The following is a 21,879-nucleotide window of genomic DNA, read 5'->3' as shown; positions in this document are numbered from 1 at the left end:
AGACAAGCCTTTGTGTGTCTCACTGTTGTCTGTTGTGAAATGCCTCTATCATATGGAACTAATCTGGAGCCTTATCATAAAGAGATCCTTGTTCCTTGACACGAACGTGGGTACACAAAGCTTGCTGTCGAAGAATCTCACTGCCAGAACAGAGTGTGTTGTGACACTGGTTGTCCTCATACGTACTTAACCAACAGTGGTGTAATCTCACTTGGCTAGACACAGGAGATGTTATACCCTGATAAATGGTGTGCTTGAGACCAGGCCTGCAACACGTTACGCATCGCAACCCCTTATCATCAGCACCCAATTGTCTCCTGAAAATTAGTATATGGTCAAGGGTGATGTACACGTGAAGTCCACGTGTTGTAGAGAAATCTGTGTATGTGGAGACCCCTGCCTGAAGGGCTGCTGTGATCTGCAGGCCAGCTATCCCTCCTTTCCTAATGGAATGATCTCTAAATTATGCTCCCTGCTCTGCAACCTATTTTTATGGTGACAAAAACATGCAATAGTCCTTATTCCAGTTGTCTTTGTTTTCGTTCTGGTTCTCTTTTACTGGTCTGATACCCACACTTTCTCTGGCATGTGAGCCTCTGTATGGCTTGGCAAGTTGGGTCTGGTGAAGTGTCTTTAGCTCCTGGACTGTGTATTGTTCCTCAGTGCATAGCCTAACAAGAAATTGCTGGAATGGAGGAGGAAGATAGCTGGGAAATGAGTGAAGTTGGAAATTTGTATGTAGGCAACCCTTGATGAAGTTGTGCTTGCTAGAAAGTTAATTAAACCCTGGTATTGGTGGAACAGTATTGGAGAGAAGTTGCAAGCTGCCACCAAATGAAGCTTTCTTGTTTTTCATGGTGGTGGGTTTTATTTTTTATTTTTTGAACCAAGGAAAGGAATTATAAGCCTAAGTCTCTTAAACTTTTTATATAACAAGGAGACCTAATGCCAGTTCTGAGGATGGGCGCAAATCTTCTTCATGGTTATATTATTTCTTGTTCTTGTTTTCCTTGGTCTTTTGAATCAGCGATGGTTAAATGAGGCTTTCTTTGGAGCTCATCAGCACTGAACTTGCCAGGCAAAACATACGTAGATGTGTGTGTGCGTTGTCTGACAGGCTGAAATCCAGACAAGAGCAGTTCAGGAATCTGCATTTGGACAGCAGCATCCAAATAGAAAACAGGTTGGTTTCCCCCTCTGTTTGCAGGCTTCGGCAAAAAGATCACTTGTGTTTGAATGTCTTGATCTTGGGTGGAAGTCTGAAGTTATTCATTGAAAAAAATCCAGTGTAGCAATGTGCACAGCAGAGAACTCTTTAGTGTCCTTTCTTAACTAGTTGTTTATACTTTATCAGGCTTCCAGTACACTAAAAGCTAAAGTATTTAAAAAGTAAGGACGTGGAAGGGCTTGCTCTGTCCAATATGTAATAAATGCTTTCTGTACAGCAAACACAGCAAAACAGAGAGTTGTGTTAATGGAAATAACACAGCTGAGTGAGAAATACTAGAGCCCTTTACACCATTTTAGGATGGAATACAATTATTTGTTTATGTCGTTGGAGGTTCTAGATTAACTATTAGGTCTTAGAGAAAATGCATGCTTGGATTTTCCAGGTAGTTAAATACTAGGAGGTGAACTGTGAGTATTTCAATCCATGCATTCAGCCCGTTGGGCCTCCCTGAAATTCCAGAAGGAGGTTTGGAAGGACGAGGAAGGCTCCAGAGAAAGTCCCAGCTGATTGATTTCACCTGAGTGCTGGACATTAGCATTTGGTGGCCTCTGGATGAGGTTGTGCTCCTGTCTGCAAGCCAGAGACTGTTGGGTTTAGCTTGTGCATGAGTAACAACGACAGCCAAGGGTTTGTGCTTTCTTTTCTTACCTTGTGTTTGTGCTAATGGAACATGATTATGTGTTTTTTTTGTTTGTTTGTTTGTTTTGTTTTATTTTTGTCTGCTCTAACTCGGAGAATTTGAGAAAGAGGGTTTGTCTCTATTTTGAGTATTTAGTTCTTGGCTTCCTTTTCGTACCTTGGAGATGGAGCTAAAAGCATGGATAAATGCCATACATTATTTAGATCTGGAAGACAAAATTGGCTTCTCCAAACTGTAGGATACCACCATAACAGCTTCTCCAATACAGAATAAGAAGGCCTTTTGAAATTTCTTCAGTGTTTTTCTTCGTTTTTTTTTTTTTTTTTTTTTTTTTCCCCTGCAGAATGGGAATAATTGTCTGTGCAGGTATTAATAAGGACAGGCAAATCTCATTCTTCTCAGACTAGTTCTCAATGGTTCTCTTCCACAGACAGTAGGGCTGCATTTTTAGTTCCTTAAATTGTAAAAAAGGATGGAAGAACAACTTTGACCAGCACAGATGGTAATTTCCTTGATACTTAAGGGCAGTCTTGAATTGCATTGTTCAGCCATGGGTATAATGTGCTTTCACGTGCTGAGACCAAAACCGTTATAAACCTATCTCTAATGATTATCTGGTGCCTTAGCAAAAAAAAAAATAATCTTTTTTTTTTTTTTTTTTTTTGAAACAATGTAGTCAAAAGTATCTGCAGAAGGAGGGAGAAAGAGAGAGATGAAGAGGTGACTGCTTGTTCTGTTATTCAAAAACTAATCCTTTTGCATTAATTCTGTGAGTCAGAAGAAGGATGAATCAAAGATCTTTACAGAATAATTCTGGGAAATGTACCTACTGGCTCACGCTTTTTTTGCTACAGATCAAAGGCTGAAAAAAATAACCCTTAAACAAAAAGTAAATCCAAAGATAAAAGAATATACTTTGTATTTGTAATGTCCAAAAATTGTCCTAAATTACACATCTGAAACAAGATTTGCGGCTTTATATTCATACTTCAAATTAAGCTACCTTGCCTCAATGTTCCTGTAAGGTAATCAAGGGTCATATGAAGTTTTTTTATTCGTTTGTTTGCTTAAAAAAAAAGGACACTTCCCTTAGGAAGGCTTATTCATATCTGTGTAAACAGCATTTTCTTGGTATGTCAATGTCAGTACATATAGTTGCAAAAATGCAGTGAAGGCCATGGTCAGGGTGAGACCCTGAAAAAGACTTGTAATCCAAAAGATCCTAATGAGGTGGTTCCACCTGGAAGCCTGAATTTCTAGGAAAAAGCTTTGCCATTGCTTTTCAGATAAAGAACAGAGGATGGCTCTCACCCCATAGGAAGGAGCTCTGATGTCCTGTGAGAGCTTTGATGAACTTCTGAGAAGTTTGTAGCGGATAGACATTAGACCAGCATGGCAAGCTGGCAGGGGAAGACAGAAGGACAGAAGAAAAGACAAGAAAGTGGAAAACTCATTGAGAGAAAAAAAAGGGGGGAGCACTCTTTCAGCTCACAACACTGCTTGAAGACTGAGGTAGTATCCATAACTGCTCCTACAAATCACTGAAGTAAGCTTTTTGTCCCCGAGAATCTCTAGAAACTGAAATTACATGTTTTGAAAGCATAAAATCTTTGTGTATTGTCAGCAGTATTTGAACTTCCCCACTGACAACATCATTTGACTTGGTTGATAAAGGATTGTTCCCTTCTTCTTCTAATGTCTCACATCAGGGAGATAGCAAAATATTTCTTGTTCAGTGTTCCACAGCTGAAAGTGAAATTAATGTACTTTCTGGCCTTAAAAGTGTGTTAAGAACAGTGTTTAAAACAAGCAAAAAGAAACAAAAGAGTACACTGAGTTCAAATGAATAATCAAATGAAATGATGAGGTGATCTCAATGTTAACAGTTCGTCATCATCAGCTGATGGTGCTGATTTTAGTTTCAGTTAATGGGAAGTAAAATGTTTATGTGCGTCATTAATTACTCAACCTATACAGTGTGTAACACACACACAAAAAAAAGCATTGTAGGTTGTGTAATAGAAGTCATTAATCTCTTACCATCCATTCTGCTGGAGAGTTTATGTAGAGGACATGGTAGTTCATGTTGTCTGTCATGGCAATCCGGAAATGCTGAGGGATGTTCACACTGGTTAGTTATATATTACAGGTGAAAAACTGAAAAAAAAAAAACATTTTAAGAGGCATTAAAATTTATTTTGCAGTGTGTGTTTAGGGCCGGTTTACCTTTTTAAAAGGAGATGATAATCAATTGCGGTAAATACTTGTAACTGACTAATGTTTTCATGGTACATTGTGAAAATTGCAACTGTAGAGGTGCACGTGCTGATATTTGACATAATATTTACACTGTGATATGTGCTGCAGTGAAGAGCTAATAGATTTTTTGACATAAATGTAATCTTTTGATCAAACACAACATAGCAAAGAGGAAAGGTGAAGGCATGGAAAGATGATGACCATTTGGTGTCTGAAAGAAGATGCAAATATTTGACTTCACAGCAAGCAAAATTGCCTTCCCCTGGTCTTCCCACTTTCTTTGGAAAATAAATGGAGCCTCCAAAAAACTGCAAATCTTACAAAAGGACTGGAAAACCTTGCTTAGAGGTGGATCTGCATGGCTTGTATGGAGAATATCATGTACTCACACAGAGAATCAGTAGCAAGTGTTTACTTGGTTAAGGCATTTCTTATTAGGAAATGGCATTGCATTCTATCCTTAAGGATTGGGTTTTATGATTGTTTGAATATTTGCAGATATTATGCCTTTTTTCTGCTCCGAATGAAACAGTTGAGAAGTTTTTTCATGTATAAACAAGGACAGATAACTGTCAATATTGGTCACATTTCTGCAAAAATTGAGTTTCGAGTTGAAGTTGATTTCATTGATATTATTTTATAAAAAAATACACATTTACTTTATATTTGTAGTAGTTGAAATGTACTAAGGTGTATTAAACATAAAAGTATAATTTGAAGTATAAAACGAATCTTGAATTGTACATATGAAGATGGTAAAAAGATATACGTGAGAAAAACAGGAGACATGCAAAGCTACCGATACTTTTCTAAAATCTGCCTTTCAGTAAAATGTTGTTTGTTTTCATCTTTTCTGTTTGCATCCCAAAACACTGGTCACCTTTCCTTGAGGAGCCTCTTTAGTCATTTCAGGTGAAGGACACAGCATCACCCATGGCCAACTGAACACAAACCAGGCAGGTATTTTTAGACTCTTCAGACAGAAAAAACGTAAGTGAAAGTTCCACTTCAGTTGCTTGTGTTGTGTGAAGCGCTGGCTCGAGTTGGTGAAGCAAGGTTAATGCGAGGAGTCTGACAGCAGCCCTGGTACAGAACATGCCAGTTCTTCTGAAACTACTGTCTGTGGGAGCATGTGCCTCCATGTAATACTCCACAGAGGAGAGAAAAATGAAGCAACCAAAGAAAACTGTCGATGAGCGTAACGCTTGAAACATGCCAAGAAGATCCATGTTGATGGATAATATGCGTCCCAGCAGAAGCCAGACTAGTTCATCATCTCGTGGCTTGGCAGCACCAGGGTAACTTGTCATAGCAAAAAGTATTACAGAGCTGAAATTTGGCTGTGCTGAACTATGTGATATTTTTCAAGCCTTTGTCCTGGACTTGTATGTATTGATGCTAATTCATCTGTGACACCTCTGAGCTGCAGTTCTCCTAACATCTGGAACAACTGTGAATAGAGCAGAAGAGAGACCTGTGGTGCCAAAAGCTCTTATGTGGTTCATTTAAAAAACAACTCCCTTCACCTTCTGACATCCTATGCAAATTTTAAGCATGTCCCCTGGATTGGGCTGCCATTACTAGCAGCAGAAATCCTTCCATAGTGGTTTTACTTCACTTTCTTAGGAATGCAAAGCACTTCGTGCCAGAGGAATGTGGTGGCTTAAGCTAGTGCTAGAGCGTGTGCTGAAAATGGTAGAGTCTGCCTTGTGGCAGAACAAAAGCTGGGGATGCAGCTTCTGATCTGTAGGTGCAGTGGTTCCTGAAAGCAGAAGTAAGTGATATTCCTGACCAGTGGAAACTTTCCAGTCAGATCACGGTTGCTCCCCTTTTCCCCACTCTAGGGCCCAGTAATATTTTACTCCTCAGAAGAGGATATATGGAAATCTCAAGCAAAGATGACAGAGCTATTTCCTTTGCCTTGGTGCTCACCTCAAAGGGGCTCTACTTTTGATTGTTAGTTTATTTAGTGTTAACACTAAATGATTTAGTTTTCTTCCCGAATCTTATGGTGCTTGTCTGTAGCTCCTGCGCATGGTATTTCTGTTCCCCATCTTCTGTAAAGTGGGAAGAAAAAGAAAAAAGAGCTGTAACAGAAACAAATGTTGGCTAAATTCTCAAAATTTGATACTATTTTTGCAGAATTAGATGCCAGAATTTATGGTGATGCATTTAGCAGTTTAGCCTAAATCTAGTCAATATATATATATTCCAAATCTGTGTAACTTCATGTATTTTACAGCAGTTGTTGTGGGTGATGAGTACTACTGAAGAAGTTCAGGCTGAGGGAAGTCTTTTCCAGTCCAGCCTACTCATCACCGTGTGGTTACTCTCACTTCTCTGCACCTTTCTCACAGGTACCAGGCACCGTGTTACCTGTGGAAACCATCAGACACTCTCAACAGCTGAAAGAAACAAAAAAAGTTTAGAAAATGAACAGAACTGAGGCCGGCAGGGATGGTATTTCTTGTAGCACGGAAATTATTCACTGACGCTGTTTGTGGACCAGCACAAGCTACAACCTGTGCCACAGCTCATTCCTTTTGTAGTCAAATACTGCCAGGAGCTTTAAATCAGGGGTTCTTGTTTATGTTCTTACTGTAGTTACTGGAAGTAACATTGTGCTTCTCGTTCATGTGATGACAAAATAAATATAAGGCAACTCAGTAGTGTTAGGTTACCTGGCCTCTAGGGTTTAGTTTCATGACCTGCTGGAGCGAGTAGCAAAGCCAGCTTTAGCAACTCGCTCCTCCCTTACCAACACCAGCTGCTTCTTCCACCTGCACAATTTATCCATCCACTTCAGTTCTTCAAGGAAAGTCATTTTGTGAGGCCATGGGGTTAAACTGCTCTGAGGAGCCATCCCGGTTATAAATTGATCTAGTTTCCTGATCCAGTTCACTGCACAGCCCCACGGACAGTTCTTATGGTGTAACTGAGACGTCAGAGGAGGAACAAGCCTCGGGCTCCTGCACCTGGCATCGGCCCCAAAAGAAACTTCCTCAAAGGATGCTCATTTCAGACATCTGCTTGCTCCGAAGGAGCTGGTGAGACCTTCAGCTGTTCTCTAGAAGCTTCATGCTGTCCCTGTGACCTTGGTGTGATCTTCACAAAAAATGATGCCTTTTTTCAGGAAGTCGTGTTCTGTTCTGTTTTTGCAAGTATTTGTTATCTTGCACTTTAACATCTGATATTGTGGTAGGAGAGTGGGATCCTTTCATAGTCTACCTAAGAAGGCCAAGTAGAGTGTACGTGCTGGGTAAAACAAATCCCTGTCTTGCAGTATAGCTCCAACCCTCCACCTTGAGTGCACACAACGTGCCTGCCAAGCGTTGTTAACAGACTGGCAGTTGGAGAATTATCTGTACCAAATGCGAGCAGCAGGATTAAACATTAAATAAAATTCAGAGGAAAGTATTGTGCTGTTGCATCACACCCGCACACACCTCAGTCACTAAAATAAGCAAGGGCTTAAGCCCATGCCTCAGCACTTGGAGCTATTGCTGCTGTGTGGGTCTGCCTCTCCTCATCAGCGTTTGTCAAGTTACTCGTGTAGCACGTTGTGCCTGATGCCAGTTGGCAAGAGTTTGCAGTGACACGTAGGATGTTGTTGTCAGATTGCATCCGAGTGTAGAAGGAAGTAGGATGAACGTAACGAATGTGAAATTTGCAGTGATCCTGCAGATTTTATTACTCTTCTGAAGCATGGATCATAGAATCAGGGAATGGGTTGGCATGGAAGGGACCTTAAGGACCACCATGGGCAGGGACACCTCCCCCCAGCCCAGGCTGCCCAAAGCCCCATCCAGCCTGGCCTTGAGCCCCTCCAGGGATGGGGCACCCACAGCTTCTCTGGGCAGCCTGTGCCAGCGCCTCACCACCCTCACAGTGAAGAATTTCTTTCTAATATCTGATCTAAACCTACCCTCTTTCAACTTGACACTGTTACCCTTTGTCCTGTGACTCACAGATGAACTGCAACTGCTCTATCTGGTGTCAGTATCAAAAGTCACTGCTACCTCATAGTAAAGAGGGGCTAAGAAAGGAGGGGAAGAACGTATTTCTTGGGTGGAAGGCATTCAGATACCCAAAGCACCACCACATTCTCCTTTTTTTGTTTGTTTGTTCTTTACTGGAATAGTAAGGGGGTAAACACTGATACTTCCTTGCCTTCCATTACCTTAGCCCTTATAAATAAGTGTCTTGCTGATTTATATATCATCACTTGACCCCACCTCAGATGGCTAGTATGACCTCCTGTGTGTAGGAAGGTTATCAGAGAGCTGTACTACACATCCTTTGACTGCAGTTGGGCTGATCCTGAACTGAACTGGTGTAATGCATAGAGTAATGTTGAAGGGCTTGTGCATCTGCAGACACAGGAGGGTATTTGAGTAACCTTGAATGAAACTTTCTGGAATACATGAACAGGCAACAGTAGTTTTTTTTTTAACGTTGATGGAATCTCTGAGATGCTGTGAGGTTGGCTCCTATTTGAAATCTCCAAAGTTCCCTGTCTGGATACTTGGCAGTGAAGCAAACCTCACAGTATTTTTTGCCAAGGATTTGGCCCATGATGTTCCTAAAGGTCCTTCAGAACAAGCCAGAAGGGTTTTCCAAATGTATGAGCCTGAGAATAATGGCTTTATACCTGACACTCTCCTAGAAGATAATGAAGTGTCTGGACCTTGTTTCAGGTCCTGAATATGTAAACCTTGCAAAGATCAAATTAGACCCAGAAGGACTGGGCATCATATTAGCGAGTCCCTTTCTGCAATAACTTTTCCCTGAACCAGGATCCAGAGTTCCAGATTCATTCACTGTTTACCACTGCAATAGATTGAAGTGATCCAACTATAACAAAAAGGTCGTGGATGTAGAAGGCACAGCAGTTGATACGGGTTTTGAAGAACCAGTGCTACAGACTGAGGGCACTCCTGTAAAGCACTGCTTGCAAACCAAATGGATATAGATAGAATTACTACGATCTACAGATCAATCTCCTTCCTTAAACGGATGTGTTTCATTTAAACCATTGAAAAAATGCTGGTGATGTAGAACAAGGAATTTGTTGGTGCTGAACAAAATGGCTTAGAGGGAATTCTGTTGGAGACATACCATACTGTCTTCTTAGTACCTTATATTGAGTAGATAACAATGCAAACCAATCTGTCAGGGTGGAAAGTAAAACTAAGTGATCTGGTGAATTTGCTCCAAAGCATTATTGTGTCTTTGAGGCTCATTTGAAGGAGCATCGTTAAGGCAGCATTATCCTTCTCTTGAATTTGGCCTGATTATGTTTCAGGTACATGCTGGTGTTGTGAGCCTGTTTAGACAAATCAAGGAATACACTATCTGAGAACAAATTCACTGCAGTTTCAGGCTGTTCCTGTCTTTTCTGGTCAGACGGTCTTGATCTTACAGCTAGCTCTGTCCATCTACACATTCTCAATTTTGCCGGAGCACTTTGACAAAAATTGCAGTCTGCTCTGGAAGAAGAGAGGGGCATTGATGTGCTGCTCCAGTCTTCACTATGTCCTCTGTCACGAGCAGTGCTGAAGTCAGCTTGTACATCCTGCAGGTTGGTATGCAGCTGGTCAGAGGGGAAAAGGGGATGGCACTCCAGAAGCAGAAGTAATAATAAGGCTACCTGAAGTGGTCATCTTTTTGGCTGGTATGTGCTTAGGTGTTGAACGTGGGAACTTGTGGACAGAGAGCAACAATGAATGATCAAATAAATGGGTGGCAACATGCATGAAATATCCCAGGTGCTTCATGCCCAGCTTCATCTCACGTACAGTCTTTTGTAACTGGAAACCTAACTTGGGAAGGAAAGAAAACAGCGTAAAGAAATGCATCAGGTTTGACCTGAGAATGCAAGAAGTTGAGGTTCAGGTAGAGAAAGGCGTGGTGGTTTAGTTTTTTTTAGGGATTTTTTTCTTACTGTGAGGGTGAACAGTTCTAACCAGGTAGTTTATTTGTATATACTTGTTTTTTTAATTGTGTTAGTCTTTGTATAGTGTATTTTATTTTAAAGTGAATAAAAGTAGTCTTTTTAACAAGTATCAGAGACTATCCCAGTACTGTTTTTCACATCTGTTTTAGCCTTTCTTGTATTTCTGGTACCTGCCTTTATGAAATTACTTTTTTTCAAGGTCATCTGCTGTACATTTTGTTTGTTTTTATTGTCTGTTTTGTGATGGTCTGTTTCTAACCCCAGGATTTTATGTGGCCTCGTTGGTACCTGGCTCCAAATCATACGATCATCAACAATTACCTCCAGCATCGCTGTTTCTGAGCCAGTTTATATGCTCTTGTATTTTTATCTTGGAACAGTATCTCCAAAGTCTTAATGATTTTTCTTTGCAGTGCCTTGTCAAGTGTTGTACTAAAATACGGCTCTATTATACCTACAGAGTTCTCATTATCTGCTTGGTATGGATTATTAAAAGCTCAGAAGGAGAAAAAAAGATTGGGTTAGTCAATAGCAATTTTAAGTTCAGTTTATCAACCCACGCTAGCCATTATGCCTGCTTCCCTAGTTGCCAGGACATGCCTTTTCTTTTCCCCAGGTTCCTTTTTCCCAGCTGAATTTGTGTTCTGATTTTCTATATCCAGTACAATGTATGTTTTGTGATCCTGTATCAAATGGAAGGAGCTGCAATTAAGTGAAAGAGCTGGCACACAGACGGTGAGAGGTGCAAGCAGCAACTGGAAAATCCTTTCTCTTTCCCCTGCTCCAAATTAACGTGATGACAAGTTTAAAAAGCTAAACTGTGTTTCTGCTCCAGGTCTAAAGGAATACAGCGGAGAAATGATGTTCACTGGAACGACAGTGATGGCTGTATGAGATAAAGTCCCAAACTGTAGCACGTCTATGCAAACCTCTTGTAATACACTGGATACTTAAGAATGTGTCGTGGCCTGGTACAGAGACTTTTTTACTGGAAAGTAGCGCTGCCATTGCTTAGCAGGGGAAAAAATACACAAACCCAACTCAATTAACCAGTTTGACAGGGTAAACTTAACTGTGGCATTAATATTAATGTTGTAAATGACTTTAATAACTTTCAATTAAGCTCAGTATTAATATATCTAAAAAAATGGGATGGCATGGTTTTGGTTGATGTGGTAGAGTGATTCTGTAAACGAACACAGGTTTAAGGACACCCCACAAGATTTCTTGAAAATCCTTCAGTAATTCTGTCTACTTAAAACTCTGTAACCCCACTTGTGTAAGTATGTTTTCATGCTATAAAGCTTGCACAGAAATCTTATAAAGCTGTAGAACAACCCTATGCATATCTTGTTCATGGCAGTAAAGCCAGCTGGGATCTAAATGTGGGTGAGGAGGAGGGAGGGCCTTGGGAAGAAGGCATGATCATATAGCAGGGCTTTTTTGGGGTTTTATGTTGCTGTGTGAGAGAAAGGCCCTCAGAAGTTAATGAGACATGCCTTGTGCAGTCCTGAGCAGGGCAGCTTTTGCTCTCAGCACCTACATCTTGCTGCTGATGGGCTCGTGCTTAATGGTTTTCAGGTGCTGGCCCCTCGCATGGGGCACCACACACACTCTGCTAATGCACCCCTCTGCCTTTAGCTACTTTTTTGGCTCAGGACCATTTATTCAAGTGCTTTATGCCAATTCACCTTAATGTTGACTTTCCTTATGACAGCTGTATTTGTGGAGGCAGGGAAGACTGTAATTAGGTAATTATTAAGTGTTTGTTAATTAAAATTCACAGTCACCGTTAAGATGTTTGTGTTGGCATGAACTTCACATTCTGATGCTTAATAAAAAGTGTGTGTGTGTATGTCATGTGCTTCCATTAGCTTCTGGAAATTCAACATTACATTTTGTTTTGAGTATATTGGCAGGCTTTCATAAAAAGCCGTGAATTCGTGGGGAAAAATAGAGGGGTTTCGAGTCTGATGTAGTTGTTGCAGCAGCAGGTGGCACGGTCTCTGTTCTGAAAAATGGAAGTACGATACCATACGCGTTGTATGGTACCGTGCAGATCAGTACAGCACACAGATGGAGTAGGAATAGCGCAGGACAGTTGATTCTGCACATCATAAATCCCACAAGCTGTTCTTTACAGGGAGCAGGGTCTTGTTCCAAGCTGTATGCTTGCTTACAAGTGTGGAAGGAACGGGGCACGGGCATATTGCATCGGAGGTCAAGTGATGCTAGCTTAAACACGAGGCTTTGCAGAGTGATGGTGCCATTTCTTGTCACTGTCTGCTGCTAATATTGTTTCAGAGGAGCTTAACACTTGACCAGTTCTCAGGGCTGTAAGAAGTCATGCATTTTTAATGCTTGAAAGTATTTGGAACAGGATTTATTTTTCACAACCCCCATTACGGAAATTTGTAGTAGTGCTGTGTTTAATGATAGCAGGATGATAGACCACGTCCTCCAGATGTCTTCCTTCTACTTCTTGAAAAGGCAGCACCGTGGTTAGAAAAGATTTGGAAGTACAATATCCAGAGGTTAGATTGTGATGATCTAGTTGTGCTTTACAACTTGTGTATCTTGATCAAGAGCCCAGACAGCTGAGAAACCTTCTAGTAGCGCTAAGTTTGTTTTGACCAGGAGGAGGAGTGCATACACTGAGATGTTTGAACACAGTATACTCTTTTAGGACTGGTTTAAAACCACATCCTACCATCTGTGATTCTTCCTTGCTACTCAGAGTCTCCACAAGGATGTGTTTTCTCTGCAGAGCCAATCACTCTACATTCAAGCAAGAGATTTTTGTGGAGCATGGTAGGTCAGACCATTTGCTAACTTGCGAGAGAGTTGCCTCACCATCACGAAGTGAAAGCAGTGAGATCTGCCTGGATTTTGTGACTTTGTGAATCATTCCCAGGTATCCCATTCCCAGGCAGCTGAAGTTAGTGACTGTTTCTGAAAATATACCTGCATGTAAATCTTGCCCAATACAGGAAAATAAATCAGTAGTACAGTGGAGTTTACTTATCTCAATCCGTGCTTAGGAATTCTGCACATAATTCACCAGCTACCTTTTTAGGCTCTATCTGGATGGGTTTGATTCGCTTGTCTAATCTATGTTAACCTTCTCACTATTATTATTATTTACTGCTGCTTTACTCAAACTCACCAGTCCGTTTCCACACATTGGCATAAAGGATGTTGTCTACCTTTGATGGTTCATCATTTAAATGCTCATTGAAAGTCTCGTCGTCTTTCCGTAAACTTTCTGTATAATATTCATATCTAGTTAAATCTAGAAGAGTTGATATGCAAGGGAGTTAATGCTGAATTTATTTCTGGGAGAACTAGCTGCATTGAAGTCAAATCCTCCTTTCAAAAGTGGAGTCCAAAAGTCTTGCTTAGCTTGAGCATCTAGGTAGCAGAATTTGTTTAGCAGAATCTTGTCCTTTCTTTCTCCTTAGCCAATGCCATTTTCTTGCCAAATTGCATTTCCCTTGGAAATAAAATCACCTTTTAGAGTTGTGAACAAACAATTTGTATAGCAAGATTTTCACCAGTGACACATTAGTAACTCAGATCTGGATATGAAGCTCTAATTTTACATGCAAGAAATGAGGTACCTTGTGTTCACAATAAGTGAATTTTCATGAATGGTAGACTGAGCTTGGTTTACAGTTCTGACTTCTGATATTTTCTCTGGATTTGTGGTTTACAAACTTTCAGGGTTATGGGAACACTTGGAAAAATTGGTTTTGCTGTGTTTGTCTGGTATGGTAAAACCAACATTTTCCAAAATCAAGAACTTTGAAGAAACTGGAGACTTTGGGTGGAGGTCTCTGTCTTGCTTCATGAAATACAGGTAGCAACCTGTGAACATTTATTAGGGGACATGAGTAATATGGAAGAAACGTGTATGCAGTTTACGTAGCCTTATATAATCTATATAAATCTATATAAATTATATAAATAATACAATTTTTCCCTCACATTGCTTTTCTTTCTCCCTCACATTGCTTTTCTTTCTGCCTTTCACTCATTGATGCAGATTTTTCCTCCAGCTTGAGTTGCAGTACTGCTTGGTGTTCTTAGTTTTGGACTGTAAAATGAAACACCATTGGAGGCACGTACAGACTATGTTGCAAAGTAGAGAGGTATTTTTAATTGAGTTTCATTCCAGCAGAACTAGGTCATTGTTCTCTAAGATTGTCTGAATTAAGTACAAACTACAGCATTCTAGTTAAATCGGTCCATTGCTCGTTTAACAGCGAAGAACACAATGTCTTTACTGACAAAGCCAGCATAGTTACTAATGTAAACATACAATGGTGCTGGATTTTATCCTTCTAACCAAAATTTTAGGATGGGAAGCAGGTGATGATACATTTGGTGTCATTTACATGTGGATACACACAGATCTGTCTTCCTTTTTTTTTTTTTTCCAAACTGAATGCAAAAAGAGAAAAGCATAAGTTTGGAATACTTCGAAGTATGACACTTTTGAAAACTTTTTAAACATTTTTTAATTATTTTTTTTCTCCAGAGAGGCATGGTAAAATTGCGGTACAGATTTTATGCAGACGCAGCTACAGTAACAGCTTTTATCATTTCTCAAAAGCATTCCTCAGAGTAAATAAAACTATTAAATGAGAATTCATATTAGTATTTACTCTGCAGCACAGCTAATCTTGCAAGTTAGCCGTTTTGTGTCTCAAGTGATATTACCAATCATACAGCAAATAGGATTATGAGTTTAAAATGGTTTCTTTTATTTGTCTTCAGACATTATGTGGTTTATACAAATATAAAAATAAAGCTTAGCAATTTTTAAAGCTGAATTTGAGATGTTACATTCAAAATCTTCAATATCTCTGTTGCTACAGTCACGTTTTCTGTAACATAGAACAGTTTTCTTGTTTTGACAATCCTACCTTACACAACAGGCACAACTTTTACCTCTTGAAGGAGACATATGTTTCTAATCTGTCATTTCTAACAGTCTTTGTTACGAGCTCTTTGCAGTGTGTTACTAGCTCTTTGCAGTGAGGGGATGGCATCTTTCAGTGTATGTATGATTGAAAAGTTTGTTAGAATGGAAAGGAAGACAGTAAATTTTAAACAAAGCTTTATCTCACCAAGAAATGAATTAACATTGGCAAATCCAAAAGGTTGCATTTTTGGAGGTGAACCAGAACTGGGAACTAACTGTGTATATATTTATGAAGCAAGATCTTTTCTATTTGGGACTTCAGGGAAATCTTTTTTTTTTTTTTTTTTTTTGGTCCTCTTATTTGCTTGGATGTAAGTTTAAATTCTGTGCTTTAGGAAAGCGAGGTTTTTGGTTCTTTTTTCCAAAAAGAGTCAACATTTTAAAATGTTGTTCATGTGTTTTAAAGTATCTTCTTTATTATTGTGTTCTTTTTCTCTTGAACCCCCTCGCTAGCTGGAAAATGTGGACCTGGTGCTGCACAGGTGATGCAGCTCCTGTTCCTGAGGCTGGAAGGGCACTTTGTGCACTGGGGGCTGACAGGGCTGGATGACATTTGGCCCTTTCCTTCAGTTATTTGTGAGGAAGAGCTCAGCCTCATGCATAATGTTGGAGTATGTTTTTCGTGCCAGCTCTTTCTTGAAATGCATTCTGCTCCAGTGTGTGTATTTTATTTAATCTTCCAAATATTTTCCTGAAATCTGTCATTCAGCTCTGCCAGCCATGCCTTCCAAACACAAGACTCCTCTATTCTTGGTGTTTCATGATGTAACTTTAGAAATGTAACAGTTCTGCCTCCTTTGGTGAAGATACTTTTAAAAAAGTTGGAATTGCCCATTTCCCTCCGAGACTTGTGTCAAAGTAAACGTCACTATATGACGTGATAGAGGCAACCTGAGTTTCCTAACTTTGTCTGACGTGTTTAGACTGGAGGCTGAGAGATTTGGGATGAACTCAGTCATCTCTTTCCTTTGAAGTGTGCTTATCATCCTTACCCAAACGGGCTGTGGATGTAGATCCGCCCAGGATTTGCAGTTCTGTGGGCAAATTATATTTATACGGACTGACAGCAGAAGGAGGGGATGGAAAGCAGGAAGTGATCTGTGATGAGAGACCAGGTCATCTGAAAAAGCGGATAAGGATAATGTGGGAGATGTGTGTCCCTGGTAGTTGGAGCCTGGATGCTTGCAAAGTACCTGCCAAAACCCACATTTCCAAAACCTGAGGCAGGATTGTCACCATAGGACCCTTCTGAGAGCAGGACAGGGGAAGCAACACCAGGTACACACTATTTACAAGCAGGTATGGAGAAGCAGTAAATGAAGCGTTATTGTACATTCCAGAGTAAGTTCAGTCCCCACACTAACCAAATAGAATCACAGAATCGTTAGGGTTGGAAGAGACCTCCAATATCACCTGATCCAGTCATCCCCCTACCACCAATGTCACCCACTAAACCATGTCCCTAAGCGCCACGTCCAACCTTTCCTTCAACACCCCCAGGGACGGTGACTCCACCACCTCCCTGGGCACCCAGTTCCAACACCTGACTGCTCTTTCTGAGAGGAAATGTCTCCTCATTTCTAACCTAAACCGCCCCTGGTGCAACTTGAGGCCATTCCCTCTAGTCCTATCACCAGTTACCTGTGAGAAGAGGCCGACCCCCAGCTCCCCACACCTTCCTCTCAGGCAGTTGTAGGGAGCAATGAGGTCTCCCCTGAGCCTCCTCCAGTTCCCTCAGCTTCTCCTCACAGGACTTGTGCTCCAGGCCCTTCACCAGCTTTGTCGCCCTTCTCTGGACACCTTCCAGGGCCTAGTTTCTGAAGGAGTTAGTTCTGATGTAGGCAAAATCCAAGCAGAGTGATTTCCTTCGGTTTATTTACATGGAGGTGAGAGGAACACATGCGTGCATATACACACACAGAGAGGAGTGATACACACACAGAGAGGAGTGGGTGTTTTAGGATCCAGAGTTGGGCCATTTTGTGTACGTAACAGGCTGATAAGCCAAGAAATTCAGGGAACAGTAGAAACGTGGTGTATCAGTGGGTATGAGGTGAAACTGTCGCTATGTCAGTACAGGCATTTGTCACACTGGTGGAGCGGGCAAAGTGGCACGTGTGGCTTCTGCTGTATTTATCAAGCCAAGCACAGGGACAGCTGCACACTTCAGTGAGCCATGATAAACCATTACCAGCTTGAGGTTGTGCTCTGGTGACTGAACACCACAAAACTGCTCTATGGATCTAACTTTATAGTTACTTGCCATTTCACCTGCAGTTTTTGCTGAATTACTGCATATTGATTGCCTACAAAATTAGGGGAGGTGCTGAGGTGACAATTTAACTGGCATTTATGCACGTATTTACTTCAGAAACATGAACGTAGATTTGTTTCTGCTTGTAGAGAAGACAGTAACCAAACTGGATTGATTTTCAATAAGTGAATTAAAATAAGTAATTTAAATCTGTTTCATGTTAAGAAGCAAAAAAAAAAAAAAAAAAAAAAAGATAAAAAGAAATGTAGTCCTGTTTTGAATTTACTCAAACCAGAACTTCAGTACAAATTAGACAGTGTGACACAGTAGACTAACACCATCATGTGATTGTTACAGGGACCTTAAAGGCTTTTAAGCTTTTTTAGTCTGTTTTGTGCTGTTGAGAAGTATTTTACCACATGTGCAGCTAAGCTAACCTGACATCTAGCTGTCTCTGAGAGAGATGACCTCTTTTATATTAATGCTTCTGCTGGCTGAAGCAGGTAAACTGGCCAACCCAAACCAAAAAATCCCTAACCCTAGAGAGAAGTTTGTTGAGAAATGAAGTGGTACCTAGTGCTGATGGAGAGAGCAAAGAGGGCGGCTCTTGGCGGTGGCGGGCAGCTGTTCGAGTGGCTATCCATGCTGCAGAACAGCCCTCCCTGCAAGATCTGCATGTGCTCGCCTTCCCCAAAGCACCATGTGTAAACCTGGTGAGTTAGGAGTCACAGAAAGCCTGTTCTGACATACCAGGTGATAAGCAGTTGAAGAGATGTGATCTAAGTGTTGCACAGGGATGGGTTAATTCCCAGTTATTGCCAAGATGTTGGAAGGAAACTACAATTTCTTAGTTCTGTTCTTTGCCAGGAGGGGAACTGAATCCGGGGTGACAATCTTTTAGAGGCAGTGCTCTCATTTCTTTGCAGAGCACGTGCAGACATCAAGGGTAAGGTCGTAGCGCTATTGCCATGTTCTCACCTTGTTCATTCCTTGGTCTTTAAAATAAAATCTACCAAGAGGAAACAAGAAACTGGAGCAAGAGTAGAAGCTGAATTTAATTTTAACTTGATCAGGCTGAGACAACCCACCATTCTGTCTGTCATTAATGTAAGATTACTTAGCTGCCTAGTTAACAATGAACAGAAAGCTTTATTAAATATTGCAGTAAGAGACTTAGTAAGATGGGCTCAGACACTGAGCTGTAGCATGACAGAAATGCAGTGCCTGCAGGCAGAAGGAGCTATCCATTGCAGCACGTACATCCATCTTGTAATGACCCAGGGTTTGAAATAAGGGGCTTGTTACCTAATGGTTTTATGTGAGGGACCAAGTACAAGCACTGAGGAAATCTCATGTCTGCTACAATACACCCAGAGATTTTTAATGCATGTGAAGGGGTTGCCTTCGTGATGAAAAGAGAGAGAGATGTGCTTCTCAGTGAAAAACGTGACTGGTAAAAGCCTCATTTATTCATTCCCCCCTCCTCAGCAAATTGCCTGAAAATGGATCATAAACAGTGATGCATCATTACTGTTATCTCCTGGTATGACTCACTGAGCCATATATAGCAGCTCTTCTTTTGAGGAGAATTCTTACTCAGAGCAAGTAGGATGTGAAAGCAAATACTAAATGTCAGACTGTTATGTCACTGCTGCATTAGAATTTCTCTGGTTGTAGATAAAAATGGCTTGAACAGTAATCCCTAATTCTATTGAACAGGTATTATCAAGCAAATAATCCTCGTTAGTTTTCTCCTGACTTGGTGTTCTTATTTTCAAAATATTTATCTCTTTTTGGGCAACAGGAATGTGTTTGTTGATTGCACTAGCAAATTGTTTCTTTCAGTATTTGGTTTGCTGGTAATGCAAGGTAGCAGATGGGTTTGGAGCATGCTTTAGGCTTTTTTTTTTTTTTTTAATTTTGTCCTTTTAGAAGGTCTTTCCCTTTGATTGCCTAATTTTCCCCCAATTAATTCTCTCTGATTTCTTTCTATTCTCTTAGCGCCGAGCTATAAAGAACCTACTTGTGAAATCCAAGTATTGCTCATCACATTGATCCCTTTTAGGATTCTTCTGTCCTTTTTTTAGAAAGATTGGCTTTCTGAAATACTAACAGCATCCTGCCTCTATATTTTGCATTCATTTATTACCTTGAAATTCAGACTGCTTTCCTTGCCAAGAAAAACTAGCCAAGGCTTTCTTCGTGGCTTCTGTCATTGCTGCTGGGACAACCTCTCCATCCTTGTCCCCAGATGAACTCTTGCCTGAGGATTCAGGGCTCTGTTTTTCTGATGTTGTTGCCAATGTCACTTTTTCCATTCTGTGCTAAAGTACTGCATTGTTTGTTTATGTTGCATGTATGTTGACCCAGCTTTCACTGTGAAACAGCACTAAAAATTTTTAAAAGTGCTCTGAAAAATAAGAATGCTGTCTTACGTTTTGTGATTCCAGTACAATATTGACAAAGCTGTATTAGTAAAAGAAATATTGCTGTGTTTTGTTACAGGTTTTGGGATTTGAAGTTGACACTGTGAACTCAGTCCAGTTTTCAAACCACACAGGTAAAATATTTACATGTACCTTAAAGACACCACCGCACCATCACTCAGCTGTACTCAACGTGTGGCTCAGTTTATCATGACAGTGGAAAGGAGTTCTCTTTCACTCCCATTTTCAGGATATCAGACATAAATGTAATTTTCAGGTCTTTCAGAAGTCTGTGGATTTGGGATTAGAGCATGATATGACATGGAAATGGCCTGTTCTGCTACTTCAGAGTGTGAGTTTCTTTTATTAGGCAGTAATATAATTAGCTCAGACAATGAGATAACACAACTACGGCCAGCTGAGCAGCCAGTTCTGTGAAAAGGGAAGTCTTCAGTACTGCATTCTGTACCTTATGGCCCTATGATGCTCATAATCACATTACCAACCACAAACATCAGTGTAATAACAAACTAAACAAAACATTCCCACTTTTTGTGTCCATCCAGAAGGTGAGCAATTATCCTAAAATCGCATTTTGGAGGGAGGGATGAGGTGTTAATACATTTGGGTGTATTTTTGCTTGAGTCCTAAGCCTGAACATCAACAAAATATGATGTACTCGCATCATACTTTTAGACTTTTTAATGTGCACAATGGTAGAAGACTTTATTTTTCAAAAGAAAGATTAAATTTCTTTATTTTAAAAAACCTTTAACCCATAAAGGAGCTCCGAGTGCCTTGCTGTTTTTAAATCAATGGAGACACATCTACTGTAATGGTGGTGACAGACTGAGGGGAAATGTACTCTAGGTAAAATCAAGGGACAAATCTCGACTTCAGTGACTTAGAAAAGAGCAAAGGGGTTTCTGACAAAAAAAAAAGGCACATACTTAGATAATATCCTAGTCTCTCAGAGGTACAACTATTAATCAGCTGCTAAATTTTGGAACAGAGAGCAGATAGGAAGCCTCTGCTGTCTTTTAGCACGTTCACCTCCAGGCAGCTTTCAAAAGCTTATAAGATGTTCCTATCATGGAAGGAATTTCATATCAGCAGGGTTTCACCCTGGAAAGAGAAAGCAAATACTTCAAAGGTAGGTAGAAAGCCATCTCTTCTTGTTGAGGAAAGTCATGAAAGAAGTAATAATTAAACAAAGACTTGGGGGTTCTTTCCTGGCTCATGCAAAAAGCTATTTATTCTGCTTGCAACCTTTGGCACAGTACAAAGGTTTGCTCATGCTTTAAGAGATGTTTTGATCGACCTATTTCGTTAATGTATTTAGTTCTGGAGTTTGAGATTTTGATATTTCGTTTTCTTTTGTTTCATTTTCGATAGCTGGGTAAAGCTGTTGTAATCGTCCAGGAATTGAGCAATTTTTTCACCTGAAGTAATAACTAAAAACTGAGAATGGATTAGCACCTGTCATTTGTTGGCCCTCAGTTTTAAGAATAAAACAATTTCATAGGGCATTAAAAGAGCCTAATAGAGTTTATATTGGACCAAAACCTGAATGTGTCTGAAGTTACATTACCAATAGGATGACCAGACAATGAAGACTGTAGAAGGAACAAGAAATTAGCAATTTATTTATTTATTTTTAAGAAGGCACAAATGAACATCCCAAAACTAAAAATGTCTCTGAGATCACAAGCCTTTCAAATATTTGGAACTTTTAATTTGTCTTCTGGTATTTAGGAGTCATGTTATCAGTTTTTTTTTTTTTTTTCTTTAGTCTTGATTGTCTTAGTAAATGTGGTTAAAAAAAAACACAAAGACTGGTGTACAATCTGTTGACTTTGGGCAGCAAAGTTTTCAAAAGAATATCAAAATACAGTAAGTCCTTGGCACTTGTCAAGAGTAAATAAAAGGAGGTTCTATTTACAAGTTTTGATTATTTGGATGAATAAAGAAGGAATGGAAAAGAAAGGAAGGGGACGTATTCCCTTTTATGACAGGTATAGTTTTCTAATGCTTGTTTCTCCATGATCTCTTCCACCCTTTCTGAAGTCGTAGATTCTGAGCCCAGTTTTGCAAATCCAGAGGGCTTTGCACCTTCCCCCTGATAG

At 40.2% G+C, this 21,879-nt stretch overlaps 1 protein-coding gene and 1 pseudogene across 1 annotated transcript in view; both read left to right on the top strand.

Annotated features, from left to right (window-relative positions):
• Positions 1-21,879, top strand: part of PDXK (pyridoxal kinase) — a 45,147-nt gene that overhangs the window by 1,118 nt on the left and 22,150 nt on the right. The window contains exon 2 of the mRNA XM_027448803.3: positions 19,833-19,887. Coding sequence (XP_027304604.1) covers positions 19,833-19,887 — 55 coding nt within the window. The remainder of the gene's footprint in view (positions 1-19,832; positions 19,888-21,879) is intronic.
• Positions 8,400-9,319, top strand: LOC139999581 (ubiquitin carboxyl-terminal hydrolase MINDY-3 pseudogene; annotated as a pseudogene).

This window comes from Anas platyrhynchos, chromosome 1 (assembly GCF_047663525.1).
Source record: "Anas platyrhynchos isolate ZD024472 breed Pekin duck chromosome 1, IASCAAS_PekinDuck_T2T, whole genome shotgun sequence".
NCBI lineage: Eukaryota > Metazoa > Chordata > Aves > Anseriformes > Anatidae > Anas > Anas platyrhynchos.
This window is presented reverse-complemented; position numbering and strand designations above follow the sequence as displayed.